At 28.7% G+C, this 18,576-nt stretch overlaps 1 protein-coding gene across 1 annotated transcript; it reads left to right on the forward strand.

Moving 5' to 3' along the window:
• Window positions 1-7,959: 7,959 nt before the first annotated feature.
• Window positions 7,960-12,144, forward strand: LOC106761041 (anthranilate phosphoribosyltransferase, chloroplastic). The gene is made up of 10 exons (XM_014644515.2): window positions 7,960-8,185; window positions 8,275-8,418; window positions 8,485-8,646; window positions 8,726-8,809; window positions 9,554-9,742; window positions 10,456-10,546; window positions 10,891-10,950; window positions 11,050-11,168; window positions 11,595-11,729; window positions 11,815-12,144. Exons 1-10 carry the CDS (start codon window positions 8,012-8,014, stop codon window positions 11,845-11,847), a joined length of 1,191 nt encoding a protein of 396 aa, XP_014500001.1. The 5' UTR covers window positions 7,960-8,011; the 3' UTR covers window positions 11,848-12,144.
• Window positions 12,145-18,576: the final 6,432 nt, after the last annotated feature.

Consider the following 18,576-nt stretch of genomic DNA (forward strand, 5'->3'; position numbering starts at 1 on the left):
TGGTCAAGGGTTTATATACACATAGATATCTCCAATGGTAAGAGGCCTTTTGGAGTGGTACCAAAAGCAAACCCATGAGGGCTTTGGCCCAAAGCGGACAATGTCTTACCATGTGTGGAGATCTATGTGTGTGTCGAACCTTCCCCCAACAATATTCATATAGGAATACAATTCAAACAAACAACCAAGGTATTCATACAACATGTGTGAAACATATAAGCATACAGGACCGACCACTCTGACTTGACTGTCCATGTGTGAAACATATGTAGTTTTGGTCGTTCGTGTACTCGTGGGTGAAGTAACTAGAAACTCATCATTTGCCCCACGAGGTTAGCCTGTTATCCCTCACCTAAGGTCTCCCCCTTAGACTAGGGCCTCATGCTATTCTCACGACATGTATTACCCATCTCTACTTGAGACTTGGTAACCATTAGAATGTCAGGATGAACGTCGTGGATTTCGCTGTCCATATTCATATTTTACCACATTGATAACCAACACCGAGACATTCCTCCTTGGAATTCTCTTTCACATCCATATTACAAATATTATATCATACATCAATACCAACATACTTTCTCATACATAGTACCTTTAAACAATTGAAATAAATACTCAAAATCAAACATAGCAACAATCCTTTGAAAATCGAACACATCACAGTAGAGTAAAGCCGAACGGTAAGAATAAACATCACCCCTTAACACGACCGAACGGAAAGGATACATCACCTACGAACAAGACAGAACGGGAAAATACTCACAACATGGGAATATGACCGATCACTTAACAAGTAAGGCTCTAGCAGGAGCCGAACACAGTTTGAGGCCGAACGCTATAATTATAGAACATTGGGTTTAAACTGAACACTAGAGTTTAACCCGAACATTTTTAGTTTAGACCGATCATTAAGAGCTTAAATAGAACCCTTATTAGCTTAGACTGAATACTCAAATAAGGTCGACCGCTAAAGATGACCGAACGGTCATTAACAGGTAAGGCCCATAAGAGGTCGAACACATTTAAGACCTAACACTTTCACTAGACTGAACGCCTTAGTTGAACCAAATACTTAGTGTGAAACCAAACAATTTCTCACTACTCAAAGAACAGGACCGAACGACCCATACTAGGTAAGGCTGAAGAAGTGGTCGAACACTATTACGGACCGACCACTAGGAGAGACTGAATACCACAACATGTTCAAATATGATAGCAAGGTCGAGGACTAAGGTTAGACCGAACCCTAGTAGAAGGTCGGGCAGGTTGATCAAGATTGCTCACTTGTTGCGAGAGAATTAAAAGTTGTTTATGGATAAGTTGGCACAATTATACATCCAAGAGAGAGTAAGGTTGCGTTAGGTGTCAAATAGCATGGTTTTAGATTAAGACCCAAGGCTTATCTCTAGATTTTGGCAAACCTAGCAAGAAGCAATGATGAGTAGGTTAAGGATAAGTTCATCTTATCATCCTTAAATTGATGGTCAGATGGAGAGTTCTATCCAAACTCTTGAAATATATGATAAGGGTTTGTGTCTTGGATCAACTTGAGAGTTGGGATGAAATGTTACTCTAGTGAAGTTTACCTACAATAATAGTTTTCATTTTACTATTGGCATGGCTCCCTATGAGGCACTGTATCGAAGGAGGTGTAGGAATCCCTTGTGATTGGTCTAAGATGGTGAGACAAAGGTGGTAAAGCCTAAGTTATTGTAACATATGATCGAGAAGGTGAAGATGATACATAGAATAATGGGAGTCCTCATAGTAGGAAAAATTCTTAGGTAGACAAGAGAATGAGGCCTTTGGAATATGAGGTGGGGGATCAAATATTTCTATAGGTTACCTTTACCAATAGGGTAGGGAAAGTGTTAAGGTTCAAGAAGCTTTCTCCCGAGTTTATTAGGCTACATCAATTTCTTTTAGAAGATTGGTCAGTGACTATGAATTACTTTACCCTTCATTTGTTCAGCCAACAATGTTTCCAACTAATAAGGTATAGGTATAGTCTTAGTCATATAATAAAAAAATATTATGTGCAAGTTATAGAAGATATATGATAGCCTGAAATATTGATCACCAAAATAAACATCTTAAAGGTAAGTTTATCAATATGATAAAAGTGTAGTAGAATGGTAGATCAAACGAACCTAGGTGTAAGTTATAAGAGGAAATGAGGATAATGTATCTTTGTCACTTTCTTGATAAGTGAATTTTTGAGGGTAGAAGTTTTTTTTTTTTTTGCTAGGAAGAGTGTAATGACTTGAAAAATGACTAACGACTAAAAGTGGTCTTTATGAAGCTTGATTAGTATGAGCAAAAACGAGACTCGTTGAATGATTATACCTCAAATGGTGTCTCGTAATCGAATAGGAGACTGTTGAGTGAGCTTGTGATGCTGGAGTGATAGTTGATGATTGGAAATACGTGGTTTTAAATTATTAATATTATGTTTATTGAATAAAATTATTTTTTTAAAATGTTGAAATACGATAAATACATAGAAGGATGATGACTTTAAGATAATGTTTAATGTTAGATTGCATATAGGTAGGAGGAGGGTTATACCATGCAACTATTGTGTTACTTGTTTTATCTTATACGTGAATATGTGATATAAATGAGAAAAGAAAAAATGAAGTACCAATAGTGATATTCAACTCAATGTATAAATATTCTGAAATTTAGTCTATAATAGGTTATGTCTAGAGTCTAATGTGATTAAATGAGAATTATGTTGTATGAAAATGTTTGAATTGGTATTATAATTTTAATCTCATAAATTTATAGATATGAAAGTTATAAAATAGTGTTAACTCATCCTTTTATTTGTTATTTTCTATTTTCTTATGCTATGATCACTTAAATGCATAAGCAATAGTAGAATCCAATAATAAAAAGAACCGTATATAAAATATTTAGTTGTTTTTAATAGTTTTATATGTATATATTAAGCCTTTATATATGTTATATATATATATATATATATATATATATATATATATATATATATATATAAACGGTACGTTGAATATTGTTATTATTTTAAATTTTGAATCAATATTTTGTACATTATTACACTAGGAATAACAACATGAATTTGATCTAAATTTTAAATAGGATAATATAAGAGATAATAAACAAAGAACACAAAAGTATATTATACATATAATTGAATTAGGTAAGAATAACGGAAGGAAGTAAAGGATAATAAAATAAGAACTAAACATAGAAATTATGAGAAAATTAATAAAAATGGATAAATGATGTGTCACGTTAAGAGAGATTTTATCCATCTTTTTCAAGATACATATTACTTAAACCATCAATATAAAATTATAAAAAATTAACATTTTTAATTGAACTATTATACCTAATTAGGCTCATTATTCTTCAGAAATATTAGGATTGAGGTTTAAAATATATTTTAAAGGCTTTATATGTTAAAAACAAAAGAGATAGAAATGAATTGCATAATTTTGAGGTTTTAATTTTCTTTTTTTTTCCTCTATTTTCATTTTTTATGTTGAATAATGGAGAATTAAATATTTGAAGAACAATTTATGGAATCAAGATCAAGAATATGAATGAGTTTTTATATTGATTGTTTTTCGTTTTGAATTTGATTTTCTCTTTTTTAATTTCGGTTTTGATTTTTGTGATATCAACTTATGTTTGTGAAATAAGAATTTAAATTAGGAATTAAATCAAATTTGATTTATAACTAAATAAAGTTTGAATTGAATGATATCAAGATTTAATTGGTATAATAGATTTAGTTTATTGAATACTTTCATCATGGTTAGAACTTCTTTTTGAAGAGATCAAAAGAAAATCTTAAGTTTAGTACGCTAACCACATGTCATAAAAGAAAAGGAAAGAAAAAGAAAGAAGTATCGACCTATGCATCCAAATATAAGCTTTTTTGAACCACATACTTCAATAATCATGTCACTCGCTACCGAAGTACAACTAAGAGTCTAAATAATCTTAAGGGATCTTAACTTGTAACAAAGGTAAATATAATGGTCTCCTTAGCCATATTTGTTTCTGCTTGACCGGTTGAGTATCAACTATTCCAAGACAATTCAATTCTCTACTCTCTTTTCTCTTGTATGTCCACTTTTGTCTCCAGTCCATTTAGTGTATTAAGAGTATTGTTTGTGCAAAATCATTTGAATGACACTTACAAAAGGTACTTCGATGCTTAAGTGAGAGAGTGTCCGAGTGTTCAAGTATTAAATGTAGTAATCAATGTGTCATTACTTTACTTGAACCCTTTATTTATACAAATTATAATGGATTTTTACTTACCACCGACCTAATTACTGTTCAATCACTCTTTAATTATAATTATTCGACTTATTTACATTAATCTTTGTGCGTCTTCTTAATCATGATAGTTGTGTGCTTGATCGGTCCTTTCACCGATCGGTTAGTCTTTGTAGAAATTTGTCAAATAAACACCATATATTTTTTTTACTGTCCTATATCCAAATAGATCGAATTGGACTCACGAAACTGTAGTTAATCCAATTTATTGTTGGATTGATCGAATACCTACTATACAATATCTAACATAATTCAAAGATATATAGTATAATAATCCATTACAAATATAAAACAAAATAAAAGGTAGTAAAGAGTAACGAAAGAGAATAAGGAACATACAGAACAAATAATAGATAGATAGTTACAAGAAAAGGCAAGAAAAAATAAAAATAGGAGTGATTGATGGAGGCTAAAAGTAACCATGAATAAAAGCAATTGTACTATATTAATGATGGAAGAAGAAATGAAATAATGGATAAAATTAAAAAAGTAGAAAAGAGGAAGGGATGGGTTGATAAATAGATGGAAAGTTGGGTAGATAAACAAGATAGCCATCAAGCTAAGCTGCTCCAAAATATGAAAAGTCTAGATGAATACTTCAAAGACACATGACATGTATAAAGAGAAAAGTAACTCCTAGCCCAATAAAAGACATGGCATTACATGTTTTTGTTTTCTTGTCAAAATTGAAGGTTTTATAATAAGGAAAGTTGTGTATTTGACCAATTTGTAAGATTATCTCTACACTCATCCAACTTGAAATTGTGAGGTTGTGTGCTAATAAATATGTTATTAATCTATGATAGTCTCTTGAAACTAAGACCAATAACACAAGAAAACTCAAAACTTTATAATATTGTTTCTTGGTTCATGAAAGTTGAAAATTCACTAATAAATACTTATTAAGATTAGAATCAAGATTAAGGATGTTAAATCAATGTAATAGATAGCGAAGTCACTACATTAAAAAAAACAAAAAAGTAAATTAAGGATGAAAAATCTAAATTATGAAAGTTTGATTGCAATCCTAAGAAAAAAACTGTATAAATAAAGAGAAAAAAAAAAATACCATAATAAACAAATAACTAACATTAAATTATCGAACTTAAAAGGATCTTCTACACTCTTAGCTCAAACAATAATTAATTATAAACCTCTAAATGATGTAATAGATCACATATATCCTTTACAATATACATAAAATGTAATTAATAGATTACACCAAATTTTTATGTTTTTAAAATTTGACTTGAAGTTTGGATATTATCAAATCAAGCTAAAAGAAAAAAAATTAATATATGTTTAGTTTTGTTTGAACATTATGAATGGAACACTGTGTCAATGAAATTAAAAAATATCCCATACAATTTCAAATATAATGAACAATATTTTAAATTCCTTTTCAAAATTCGTCGTAGTCTATTTTGGACGACTTGTTAATATTTTCTAAATCAATATAAAAATACAGTAAAGAAAAAAATATAAGTTTGATTATTTTTAAATCAATTCTAACCCTAATTTTTTTAGTCTAGCAAAAATAAAGTATACATATAATAATTATATTAAAATAATATAATTAGAGTTAATTTAAAAATAATTTTAAAAATATTTAATAAAAATATGACTTTTAATAACATTAATATAATATTTATATATAAAATTAAATTTGATTTCAACGTGAAAAAAGACAAAATTATTTCATTTAAAAAAAAAACTAAGTTAAATTAAAATAACAAATATAAAAATTAAATTAAATATAAAATACTCACATACGATAGAGACACATGACACATAACACATGACATTATTATTACCATATGATATGAGATTGACTTGAGATATAAATAATTTTTTAAAACTAAAAGAAAACAAAAAAAATAATGAGATAACATGTGACATATTTTGTTTACATATGGTTAACTATTTAAACATTGTTAAAAAATATTAAATTGACAAAAGTAGGACTTTATAAAATAAATGAATTCGGATTACATAGAAAAAACTCAACAAAAATAAATACAAAATTAGTATTTAAGTCTTAAAAAATATAAATGTAAAGTAACACTTATAAATTTTAAACTTAATATTTAAAGTAATTTAAAAAGTATATTTTTCTTTGTTTACTTATTTATAAATTTAATTTCAATAAAAAAGTTAATTTTCACATGCATTTTAAATAACAATTATTAATATATTTTACATATTTTAACTTAACTTGTCTACTCTTTCTTAGTGTCTTACATTCAAATTATGCAAGTGTCAATTTTAAATTTGTTTTTTTACTACAAAAATTAATTTTAAAAAAATGTGACAAATGTTTAAAAAATTAAATTTAAATTTAAAAATTATAAATGTCACTTTACATTTACATTTTTAATATTTTAAAAATTAAGAGTGTCACTTTATATTTACATTTTAAATATTTTAAATAAAAAAATAAAATTAATTTCAATATTTTAGTGAAATGATTTGATTTAAAAATTTATTTTAATATACATAAGTTCAAATTAGACTAAATTACTAATTTAATCCTATTTTTTTACATAGAAAACATTACTCCATTTAAAAAAATTGAAATTCAATTGAATTACAATTTTAAATACAACTGAAAATATAACACACTAACACTTTATACTAACATAATTAAATGACAGTCAAATAAAACTCAAAATAACGTATGACATAACACATACTTAACACAAACATATAAAATGAAAAATTTTAAAAACATAAAAAAAAAATACTATAACTAATATGTGACATATACATAACTAATGAAAAAAATTAAATTGAATCAACTTAATGCAAAATGATATTTAACTAAAAGAAAAAAAGCAAAGATATTACCCATTAAAGATTAATACTAGGAAATTTTGTTACAATCTAACTATTTTGCGAATTATTAATTTGATTAGCTTTATTCAACAAAACGGCTCTTAAACCTATGAAAATAAGAAAAGGATTATATGTAAAGTAAAAAAAAAGTAATTGTATAATTCATAAATACTAAAGATTAAGTATCTTTCCTTTATGAAAGTAATCAAGACATCATTTATATCTTAATACTTTTTTACATTTTATTCCTTTATTGTAAAATATTTCTTAAGCGAATTTATTGATCATAACTGAGATAACTATATTTATAATGGTGAATTTCACATGGTTGGCAAAGTTATAACTTTTTAAGTTTTTATGGAGTTATTTTCCATTAGAAAAAAAAAGGCAATAACACTTTGATGAATCAAAATTTAAAATGGACAATTAAATTTGAATAAAACTAATTTAATCCTAACAACAAACACTGTTGTTTTCACACAATACGTATAAAATATAAAAAACATAAATATCTCAATAAATAGAAAATAAATTACTTGATTGAATTGTGCACATAAAAATAATATAAATAGTTTACAATTTTTATGCAATTCCTCACCAACCTTTGCAAAAGCAATTTTTTTTACAGAAAGAATATTAAAAAAAGGAAAGTCGGGATCACATGAAGAGCTGACTACTGGTGGATTCCAAATCTGTCTGAAACTTTTAATTGGAGAAACAGCAAAACAGTAAAACTTTGTCTCATTTATTCATAGATTTAAAAATCATATTTAAAATGTGAGTTCTTTAAATGCTCTTTCTCTTTTGACACTCTTTAAGGAAAACCCAATTCTTCTTCATCATGACACAAGCACAATCTCTCTTCTCTCCCTTCACTCTTCCATTTCCTTCACCCTCCCAACGACACCGTTTCTTTTCTCACCCAATTTCACCCCTAATTCAAACCACCTCGATTGCCTTCTCAAACGCCACCGTTTCGGCTAATGCAGCTACATCCGTTCAACCTCTCCCCCAGGTCAAACCACAATTCATTAGATTTTAATTCGTAATTCTTAATTGTTATTTTTTTCGTTCTGTTGATTTAAATGTAAAATGCGATTCTAGCTGATTGAAACGCTGATTTCCGGGGTGAATTTGTCGGAAGATGAAGCCGAAGGGTGTTTGGACTCGCTGCTTCACGACCCAAACGAGGCCTTAATCAGCGCGGTGCTTGTGCTTCTCAGAGCCAAAGGAGAGACTTATGAAGAAGTGAGTGTTTGTGTTTGCAAAGTTTTACTTTTTGTATATTTTTTATTGGTTTTTGTGGATTCGTAGGTTGTGGGGTTGGCAAGGGCAATGTTGAGACATGCGACGAAGGTTGAGGGCTTGAACGATGTTGTGGACATTGTGGGAACCGGAGGGGACGGTGCCAACACCGTCAACATTTCAACGGGGGCTTCCGTTCTCGCGGCGGCTTGCGGTGCCAGAGTTGCGAAGGTGTTTGCTGTTGTTAAGTTGCACTGTGTGAGTGAATTGAAATTATGTGGTTGAAATTTGAAAGGGTGATGTGTTGCAGCAAGGGAACCGGTCAAGTTCTTCTGCGTGTGGAAGTGCAGACGTGTTAGAAGCTCTGGGAGTGGTGATTGATTTAGGTCCTGAGGTTAGTGCAAGATATCTATTACCAATGTTTTTTTTTATATATTTTTTTCCCATAAAATTGTTTTCATGCTAGATGGAAAGACGGTTTTAATGCAGTAAAAAAAAAAAGCTGCATTATTTAACTTTCCCAAGTTGAGAAAAAAATAAACAGTACTTTTACTAATTATTTATGTGGTAAATAATTAAAGTTTTTGACACTTAATGTCCAAAGAATATAGTGGACCAATCAAATAGGTGTTTATCATTCATAGAAATAATGATTTTTAATATATATAAATTTCAGGAATCGTGATTACCAAAAGCTCCCTTGATGTATACCTTTATTATACATATAGTCGAGGTGATATTTTAATTCTGATTGGAAAACAACGCTAGAAACACATGAACAAATGCATTTAAGTTGTCTTTATTTTGTAATACCAGAGATTGTCACAAAGCTGGAACTGTGACTACTGCTGCATTATATTAACAATCCTAATCTTTCTGTTAGTATTGAATTTATATAATGAAATTGATACTTTATAATACTGTGGTGTATTTCGGATTAACTTAGAAAATAATAGAGTTGGGTGAGTTTGTTAGTTAAGCTCTAATGCATATATTGCTCAGTAATACGCATTTTTTTTTCGTGTATGTTGATTATATGTTTGTATGTGTTTGTCCAGCATCGATAGGATTTATGGAACAAAAGTTGTTATTTATTGATGTGTTTGCTTATTTGTTTTGTTTTTGTTTTGTGAATTAGGGAGTAAAGAAGTGTGTGAATGAAGCTGGGATTGGGTTTATGATGTCTCCAAAATATCACCCGTCGATGAAGATTGTCAGGCCAATAAGAAAGAAGTTAAAGATCAAAACTGTATTCAACATATTGGGTCCAATGCTGAATCCAGCACACGCACCTTTTGCAGTTGTTGGAGTATACACAGAGGACTTGGTAAGTGCCATCCAGTCTTACAGCTTTTACTTGTTATTTTTTCAAATAATCTTACAGAAATGACTTTCGTGTCACTCGAAATCATTTACGTGCAGAGTAATCTTCTTTTCAAGTTTTTGGTAAGCGAAAATTGAGTTAAGGATAGAATATTTAAATCATGAAAGGATATAATATAAAAGTCTATTTGCTCTTAATTTGGAATGTGAAGATTTATAATTTTGAAATCAGGTTGAATTTTGAAGTAATGTTCACATTGAAATCCTACCCACAAGTTGAATTCTATTGTGTTATCAACTTATTTTAATATTTGTTTTTCTTCTTTATTCCAAAACTTGGTCTGTGAAGCATTTAAACTCCGACTAGTGTTGTTTTCTTTTTTCCTTCATCATTTTTTTATATGTATCCTTCTAAAAAAAATCTCTGTAATCCATTGGTTGAACAATTCATCCCTAGAGTCATTCTGTTTAACTGAGGAGATTGTACCACAAATCGAATTTGACATGTTTTATTGGGCAATTCTATTTTGTCAAATAAACATTATGGATTATGTGGTTTTTGATACTCTTATTCCAGAAACATTTGCTTTTGTTTATTACTTTTGTATCTTTTTCCTTAAAACGAAGACAGAGGCTGAATGGTTGAGGACTAATTGTTTCTGTCCTTCTCCATCTATGTCATCCCTAATTAGCTATTTGTCATGCTCCTCTGGATAGGTCTCCAAAATGGCTAAAGCACTCAACAGATTTGGCATGAAAAGGGCTTTAGTTGTTCACTCGGAAGGTTTGGATGAGATGAGTCCTCTTGGTAAGATCTCTAGCTTGTTTCTGCATCTGAAATAATTTTTCGAGTCATGAATATCTTAAGCCTATTATGAATAAACTTCTACCTAAGAGCATACTGGAGAAGAAATAAAGAGGTTAAAAAGTGAATCAAACTCCTATTATGAGTTGGAGTGAAGTTATGTGCTTCAACTTTTGAAAATGTTCGACGAGAAAACTTCTAAAATAGTTAATGGTGAATAATTTAACTTCTGAGAAGAGAGGGTTGATTCATTTTATAACCATATTTTTCTCATCCCATAAGTGTGATTTTGAGAAGTTTTTCTAAATCGGTACTGTATCTGATCTTATTATTTGCATTACATGCAGGACCTGGTTTAGTGCTTGATGTTACTGCTGACAGGGTTGATAAGTTCTCATTTGATCCCTGTAAGCATATGTCAATTTATGGTTTTATCTTTTTCTGTTATGGAGTAAACTAATATAGCTCTCGTGTCGCTAATTATAATGGATCTTTTATTGGAACAGTGGACTTTGACATTCCTCGTTGTACTATTGAGGACTTAAAAGGTGGTGATCCCGAGTACAATGCAGAGGTTCTGAAGCGTGTTCTAGGTGGAGAGAGAGGGCCTATTGCAGATGCTTTAGTGAGTAATCCGTTTCCTTTTTTTTTATTTATTTCTTTAAAATTATTTTTGGGGCTGAGAGGATGATATCTTTGTAAGTGGTGGAAGATGCTATACCCTTGGAGTGAAATATATAAATGATGCTTTTAACTGGGAGTTTATGAAAATTTGATTGAGATGGAACGTGTACCTTTGTTACCTTCAAATTATGTGCACATTATTTTTTATTGTAACACCTTACAAAATGGTTTATGCTTTAATTAAACTTTACAAAACTGGTCTATCTGGTCAATATGGGACTAGGGTTCTTTCTAATACATCCCCTCACATCCAACACCAATGGATTTATTATCTTTGTCTCGTTCTTTATGAATGTTCTAAGATATGTTTAAAACATGATTATGAGTGTTCTTTTCTTTAATTGTTCTGTGCAAACAAATTGGTTAGATTCTAAATGCAGCAGCGGCTCTATTGGTTTGTGGCCGTGTAAGGAACCTAGCTGAAGGGGTGGCTATGGCGCGTGAAACACAACAATCAGGGAAGGCTCTGAAAACTCTCAACTTGTTGAAGGATGTCTCAAATGTGAGTTAAGTTGGATATTGTGAACCTACTCCTAAGTTGCAATGTTGTATTGACTAATTAATCTCTTTTCCTCTTTATTTTGCAGAAATTTAAAGATGATGTGGGCATGGATGCCTGAATCGTGACTCAGGTTTGAGTTTTGTAATTTCAGGCTTCATACAGTACATGTTTTACAGAGATATACAAAAATAATCTCAGTACTGTGCAAAAGGTTTTAGAATAGAAGGAAGGATCATAAATTGTTTACAATTCTGTCACAAAAAAGTGACAGAGGAAATGAATTCTTTTTGTACGGAAAAAAGGGAACCTTGAGCTTTGAGATTTTCTGTTAGATTTCGTAAAGACAAGATGCTAATAATTCTTGGATTCATTGAGTTGAATTGTTGCAAAAATGGTTATTTGGTGCTTTTCTTTATATTATGGGAGTACCTTTTTTACCTTTGCTTATAGTTCTATGCTTATAAATCTAAAAAGGAAGGTGAAAAATGTATTTTCTTTTATCAGTTGGAAATTATTTTGTTTCAAAGCTATTTAGTTATTTTTTTCTCTTTTATTTTGATAAAGTAATAATAAAATACCTTGAGAAATAGGAGAGGTCAGTGATAGATAATCAAGCTGCTTTGTTACAAGTTCTCATTTTCCTCCCTTTTAGAATGAGATTCTTTAATTATGGTAAGATATGAAGTTTTGATCCATCCCATTTCATTAAGGAATTTTTTTTTTTGTATATTCTACGACATTTCTTGAACAAATTAAGTTGTTAATATGAAGTGGAAATTATTATTGTTTTATTATGCCTTCATCTTTGATTAAGAAATTTCTAAAATGAATGCAAAACCACACTATTAATGTATGATTTCATCTCAAAAGCTTTCATTTATCACCTTCTCCGTTTCTTTACACTTCGAAGAAATTGTTACCCAATTGACAAATTTGTGTATTTTTCTGTTACTGTATTACTTCTATTTTCTTAAATTGGAATTATGACTTCACCTTCTTTTTAACTTCTTATCTTTTTAACTATTTATATATCTATATTTTAATTACAAAAGTGCAAATAAAACATAAAATAACATGTAAACTAATTATTAATATATAAACAAATTGTTAATGTAATTAGTTAAAACATATTTATATTTTTTATTATAATAACTTTACTTTTACAGATAATATTTAGGTAGTGTTTTTTAAGACGTAATTACTTGTTTTTAAATGATATATTTTAAATGCATAGTATGATTGAAGTCAATTTTATAGTGTATATTAAAAGAAAAAAGAAAGATAGTTCATTTCAATTTTATTTTTCTCTTTTAATTACGTCATAAAATTTCACTTCATTCGCATAATCAACCTAATCTTAAATTTTTAAAAAATTAAAATTTATCATAAAAATTAAAGTAATTGCTTTTTAGAATGTTAAATACTTTGATATTGTTTTTAAAAATAAAATTATTATGGTAAAAAATATAAATATTTTTTATTAAATAAATAAATAATTTTAATTTACTCTCAAATAATTATTTATACATTATTTTAGGTTTTTGAAATATTAAGTACGCTTCTATAAATATAAAATACGTATATAAATGTTAAAGTTAAAGAAGCTTTGATTCTTCCAAAACTTTTATAGTAATTTTAATATTCAATATTTAATAAATATATGAATTTAGTCATACTTGATATTTTATAACCTTTATACTATATCACATGTGAACGTACCTCCAAATATTTTACTAGATGATTATATGTCATTATATGTCATCATCTATATGATCATACTTAAAATTAGAATTATATATATATATATTGAAATTGAGATGAATATATATTTCATTTATTGAACTGTCATGGTCTGTATGATCATACTTAAAATTAAAATTATATGAATCTAGTTAATCTTCAATAATCATGTTATGCATTACATTGTTATTATAAGACTTCATACCAATTTTTCTTCTAATATTTGAAGCAATTGTTCAATGTTTTTCTTTAATTCAATATAATTTTAATATTTATTAAAAGAAGTCAATGTGGTTTCTTGTATTAGATCCATATTAACGTTACTAGATGTTGATGACATGGGAAGATTCAAAATGGAGGACTAGAATGCAAAAGGAGCTAGCCACTATTAAAAAAAGGTAAGACTTAGGAACTTGTTGAAAAGCATAAAGATAGAAAATAATTGGAGATAAATGGATTTTCACAACAAAAGCTCGACCAAAGAAACTATAGTCTTTATTCGAGTTAATTTTTAATTTCATGTTTTAAACTATTTTTTTCACTATTCCATTTCTTCTCTTTCATTATTCCTTCTATTTATTTAAGGTTTTGGTTTTTAATAGCAAGTTTCAGTTACAAAGTTCTAGTTGGTGTTTATTTTTTTGAAAATAAATTTCTATTTGATTTTCGATCACAGTTATGCTAAGTTTTAAGCACCAACTGAACCAATTTTTTTATTTTTTTTTTAGCTTTTGTTCATTATTAGATAATTAATTTACTTTGGTTTATAGTCTTTTTCAAGATCTCTTTCATTTTCAAGTCAGCATTATCGTTAGTTCATTTTCTCTTTTAATTAACCTTGTTTCATACTAGTTTAGCTGATGCTCCTTTAATTTATGTCTCATTTGTTTTAATTTAAATTCTGCACATTGCCTTTTACTAATTGTTTACTACATCATGTTTACTTCTAAAAATCTCCAAAATATGTTCTTTTGCATTCAATCAATAAACTCACATGAGAGCGCTCCTTGGACTGACTTAGGTTATCCTCGTTAAGGAGAAAACTTAGTTTTATTTGGTGAGGCTTGTCTGACACAAAAATTCATCTATTAAAATGCATTCTCATCAAACTTGATAGTCATGCATGAAGTGACTATGACCACAATGTGAATGTGTTACTGCGAGACAAGAAAAAAAGGATGAATGAGGCAATCTATGTTGTGCTTCACAAAAGAGAAAGTGTGACAAAGGAAGGAGAAACACATAATAGAGAGTGAGTGAGTGACACTAGCTTTGAGGGAAAAAATTAGGGTTTTAAATTATTTGCGAGAACCAACCCCGCCATGTCACAAGCTCATGTGGGCTGTAGGTTATGCAGGCTAGCAAACTCAGAATCCTAGCTTGTCTTTCACTTTTCACTACAAGCTTGTGAGTCAGCTCACCCGGGTCGTCCGTATTGCCACCTCTAATATTGGTCTTCAAACTTTAAAAATGAATGGATACAATCCTTTTAATCTAATTGCATTATTTTTTTTGTGTCAAACACGTTTCATATTAACATTTTAGTTGTTTACATAAGTTGATGCATTCTTGCTTTAATGTTATCTAGGAAATGTGTTTCACATGTAACAAAATTATTTTATCATGTGTTGATAGGGGGAGCTTTAACCTCCTTATGTATCATTATTTTTTATGATGAGCAAAAGAATGATTTTATAGTTTTTTACACAACAAATGATATAATAATTGCTTTATCTTTATTATGTTGGTGCTTAATATTTGAATCCATTATAGTTAAATGAATCATGCTTAAAACAAATTGAATATCTCATTTCTGGTTGAAATAATCGATTAAACAAAGTATATAATCACTACAAGAAAAATCGCAATTACATACAGTCAAAATCTGTATATAATATCCAAAATCCGTATATAAAATGATATTATATACGGATTACACACGAACAAAAATCCGTATATAAAAAGAGTGTAGCTAAATTAAATATGGATATATCCGTATACAATTTACATACGAATCTTTTCGTATGTAATTATATACGGAAAAATCCGTATGTAAAATCCGTATGTAATTACATACAGAAAAATTTGTATCCGTATATAATTACATACGAAAAAATCCGTATGTAATTTATGATTTGTAATTTATTATGTTGGTGCTTAATATATGAATCCATTATTATTAAATGAATCATGCTTAAAACAAATTGAATATCTCATTTTTGGTTGAAATAATCGATAAAACATAGTATATAATCTGTTAGATTTTACCATATCACTTAGTAAGCTTAACTGGGACAAACTGTTCTGTAGTAATCAATTATACAGGGTATATAACCAATTAAAACAGAAAGCAAGTCATAATTTGTTTCATAAGTGAGATAATCTGTTTAGAATGGAAATTGGATATACAATTTACTTAAGTATAAGAATAATCAATTACATGAGTATCCTAATCAATTAAATCAGTTTTTTTGTCTAATCCTTATCATTTATAGCCTAATTTGTTATAACGGTCAAATGAATCATTAAATGGCTTATGTGTTTATATAATCGATTATATGCTCAAGATAATATGTTAAAATAGAAGCAAAAGCTTAACAAATTGCATAAAAATCCTAATTGATTATAATGCATTAGGATTTGAAAAATCCTATATATATGCGTCTTGAGACCTGTTTCAAAACAAGAAATCGTTATCATTTTCAAATACTAACATTTTCATTGAGTTTTGATTACATGAGCGTTCAAGAAGTGGTCTTAGAGAATCAAGGCTTCATTGGTTGATTACCCATCAAGATTCTTTCAAGAAATTGTGCTAAAGTTGTTCTGATTTGATCTGCACTAAAGGAGTGTGATTTGGAGATCAAATTCATCATAAACAATTTGTGATTATGTACCTGTTCGGGTTTGCTAGGGGTTGAGAGCTGTGGTTGTTCTTGGTTGTTGTAAGAGAGTGAGGTTATTCATCTCTTGTATGACTATATTGATTTTGAATGGTGAGAGAAGTGCATTGAGAGGGGGTATCTCTCTATTTCTGTAAACTCAATCAATTATAGTAAATTCTCTTCAACTAAGGTTGTTAAAGAAGGATTGGATGTAGGCTTGTGATTAGCCGAACCAGTATGATTGTTTGTGTTGATTTTTCTTTACTCTTTTTCTCTTGTTGTTGATTCATCACTTTTTGTTTATTGATTTCAAGAAAGCCAAGGAACTCATAAAGATTTTGAAAAGATCATCTTAAAAGGGCTAATCCAATCACCCCCCCCTTTTGGCTTGAGATATAAGACATTTCTTTTCTTACATCGTAATTGGGTTAAAAGAACTATGTTAGAAATGACAGGCCTTATATCTCAAACCAAGAGGGGGGCCATGAATTAGTTTTAACCCTTTTTCTAACCTTTTTCAAATCTTTATGAGTTTTTGAGTCTTGAAAGATCTATAGTCAAAGATAAATGAATAAACCAAGTAAAGTAGAATGAAAGAAAGATCAAGACACAACAATCTATACTGGCTCGACCATCATAAGCTTACATCCAATCCTTCTTCAACAACCTTAGTTGAAGAGAATCCACTAATAAAGATTTGAGTTTACAAGAATACAATGAAACTCTCAATTGCACTCCTCACACCACTCAAATAAGAAATAACAAATACAAGAGAGGAATCTCTTACTCTTAAACAACAAAGAGATGAATCACTCAATCTCTTACATATCACAGGAGCAAACACCAACTCTCAACCCTGACTATCCTTGCACATGTATCTAATATCACATATTGTTGAAGAACCTGATTGAATCACACTCTCCAAAGTGCAAATGAATCAGAAACAAGTCCAAATGTCTTGAATGAAATCTTGATGTATGATCACCAATGAAGCTTTAAATCCTCCGAGAACGATTTTTAAGAGCACTTGTATTCAAAACTCAGAAAATCTGTTAGTATATGAAAAGTAGAATGTTATTGAATCAGGTTTTAAGTTAGGTTTATATAGAAAATTCAAATTTTGATGCAATTTCATCTATTATATTATCAACATAATCTATTATGCTTTTGCCTCTGTTTTAACATATTATTACACATGTATAATCGATTAATTCAACACTTATGCCTATAACTGCTTCTAACAGTCTTAATAGATTAGGCTTCCTATGTAATGGATTAAACTATGCTTTCAGTTTTAATCGATTACTAAACTTATGCAATCGATTATTTTGCCACTTAACCTAGTTAGTCATCCATTTGCCTTTCTTAATAAATTATGTTATGTATATAAATAGATTATACCTATCTCTCTGTTTTAATCAATTATGTAACTTATGTAATCGATTATAACATAGTGATTTGCTCCAGTTAAGTTTTCTATGTATTTTGGCTTAATCTAACATATTATACAATTTATGTAATCGATTATTATTACCAAAAACTAAATTTCTAATCTATTTTGGGCTTGATTCACTCATCATGAATGAATTTAAACATCTAACACTAATATGTTAAAGATATAAACACTTATTATGCCATTTTGTTGTGTAAGAAAGATTAAAATCATTATGAATCATGTAACCTATTCATCATTAAAAACCAAAATGTATGGAAGCTAGACCCCTATCAAAAAAGCTATATTCATTTATTTTTAAAGTTTGAGAACCAAAATGTATTAAAGTTTCAGACATAAACATATTTCAATTTCGTGTTAAAGTTAAGAGACCAAAAAATATATTTAACTAATTTTTTATAATGACGAAAAAAAAAATAAAGTGTAAAATACTAAACGATAGATTATCAACTTTTGAAATATAATTCATATATATTACTTAAATAAAAATATCAAAATTAGTTTTATAAACTAAAACAAGATCATTTAAATTTATTTTTTCATGAATATTTTATAAAATAACTTTTTTATGAAAAAGTTTAAATAATTTCTCTATTATTAATATATTATATTTATTAAAATTTTAAATTAATTTTAATTTTTTAAAGTTGGTGTCTAAAAATAATTTTAAACAAATATATATATATATATATATATATATATATATATATATATATATATATATATATATATATATATATGGGGTTTGTTAACACGTGTACGCCTGTTT

The sequence above is a fragment of the Vigna radiata genome, chromosome 5, assembly GCF_000741045.1.
Source record: "Vigna radiata var. radiata cultivar VC1973A chromosome 5, Vradiata_ver6, whole genome shotgun sequence".
Taxonomy (NCBI): domain Eukaryota; kingdom Viridiplantae; phylum Streptophyta; class Magnoliopsida; order Fabales; family Fabaceae; genus Vigna; species Vigna radiata.

What these genes read in the sequence shown, in the direction of transcription:
- LOC106761041 (XM_014644515.2), top strand. Translation starts at nt 8,012, where the DNA reads ATGACACAAGCACAATCTCTCTTCTCTCCCTTCACTCTTCCATTTCCT. An exon ending in GGATGAGATGAGTCCTCTTG is followed by an intron (nt 10,547 to 10,890) that starts GTAAGATCTCTA and finishes CATTACATGCAG; the next exon opens with GACCTGGTTTAGTGCTTGAT. An exon ending in TAAGTTCTCATTTGATCCCT is followed by an intron (nt 10,951 to 11,049) that starts GTAAGCATATGT and finishes TTATTGGAACAG; the next exon opens with TGGACTTTGACATTCCTCGT.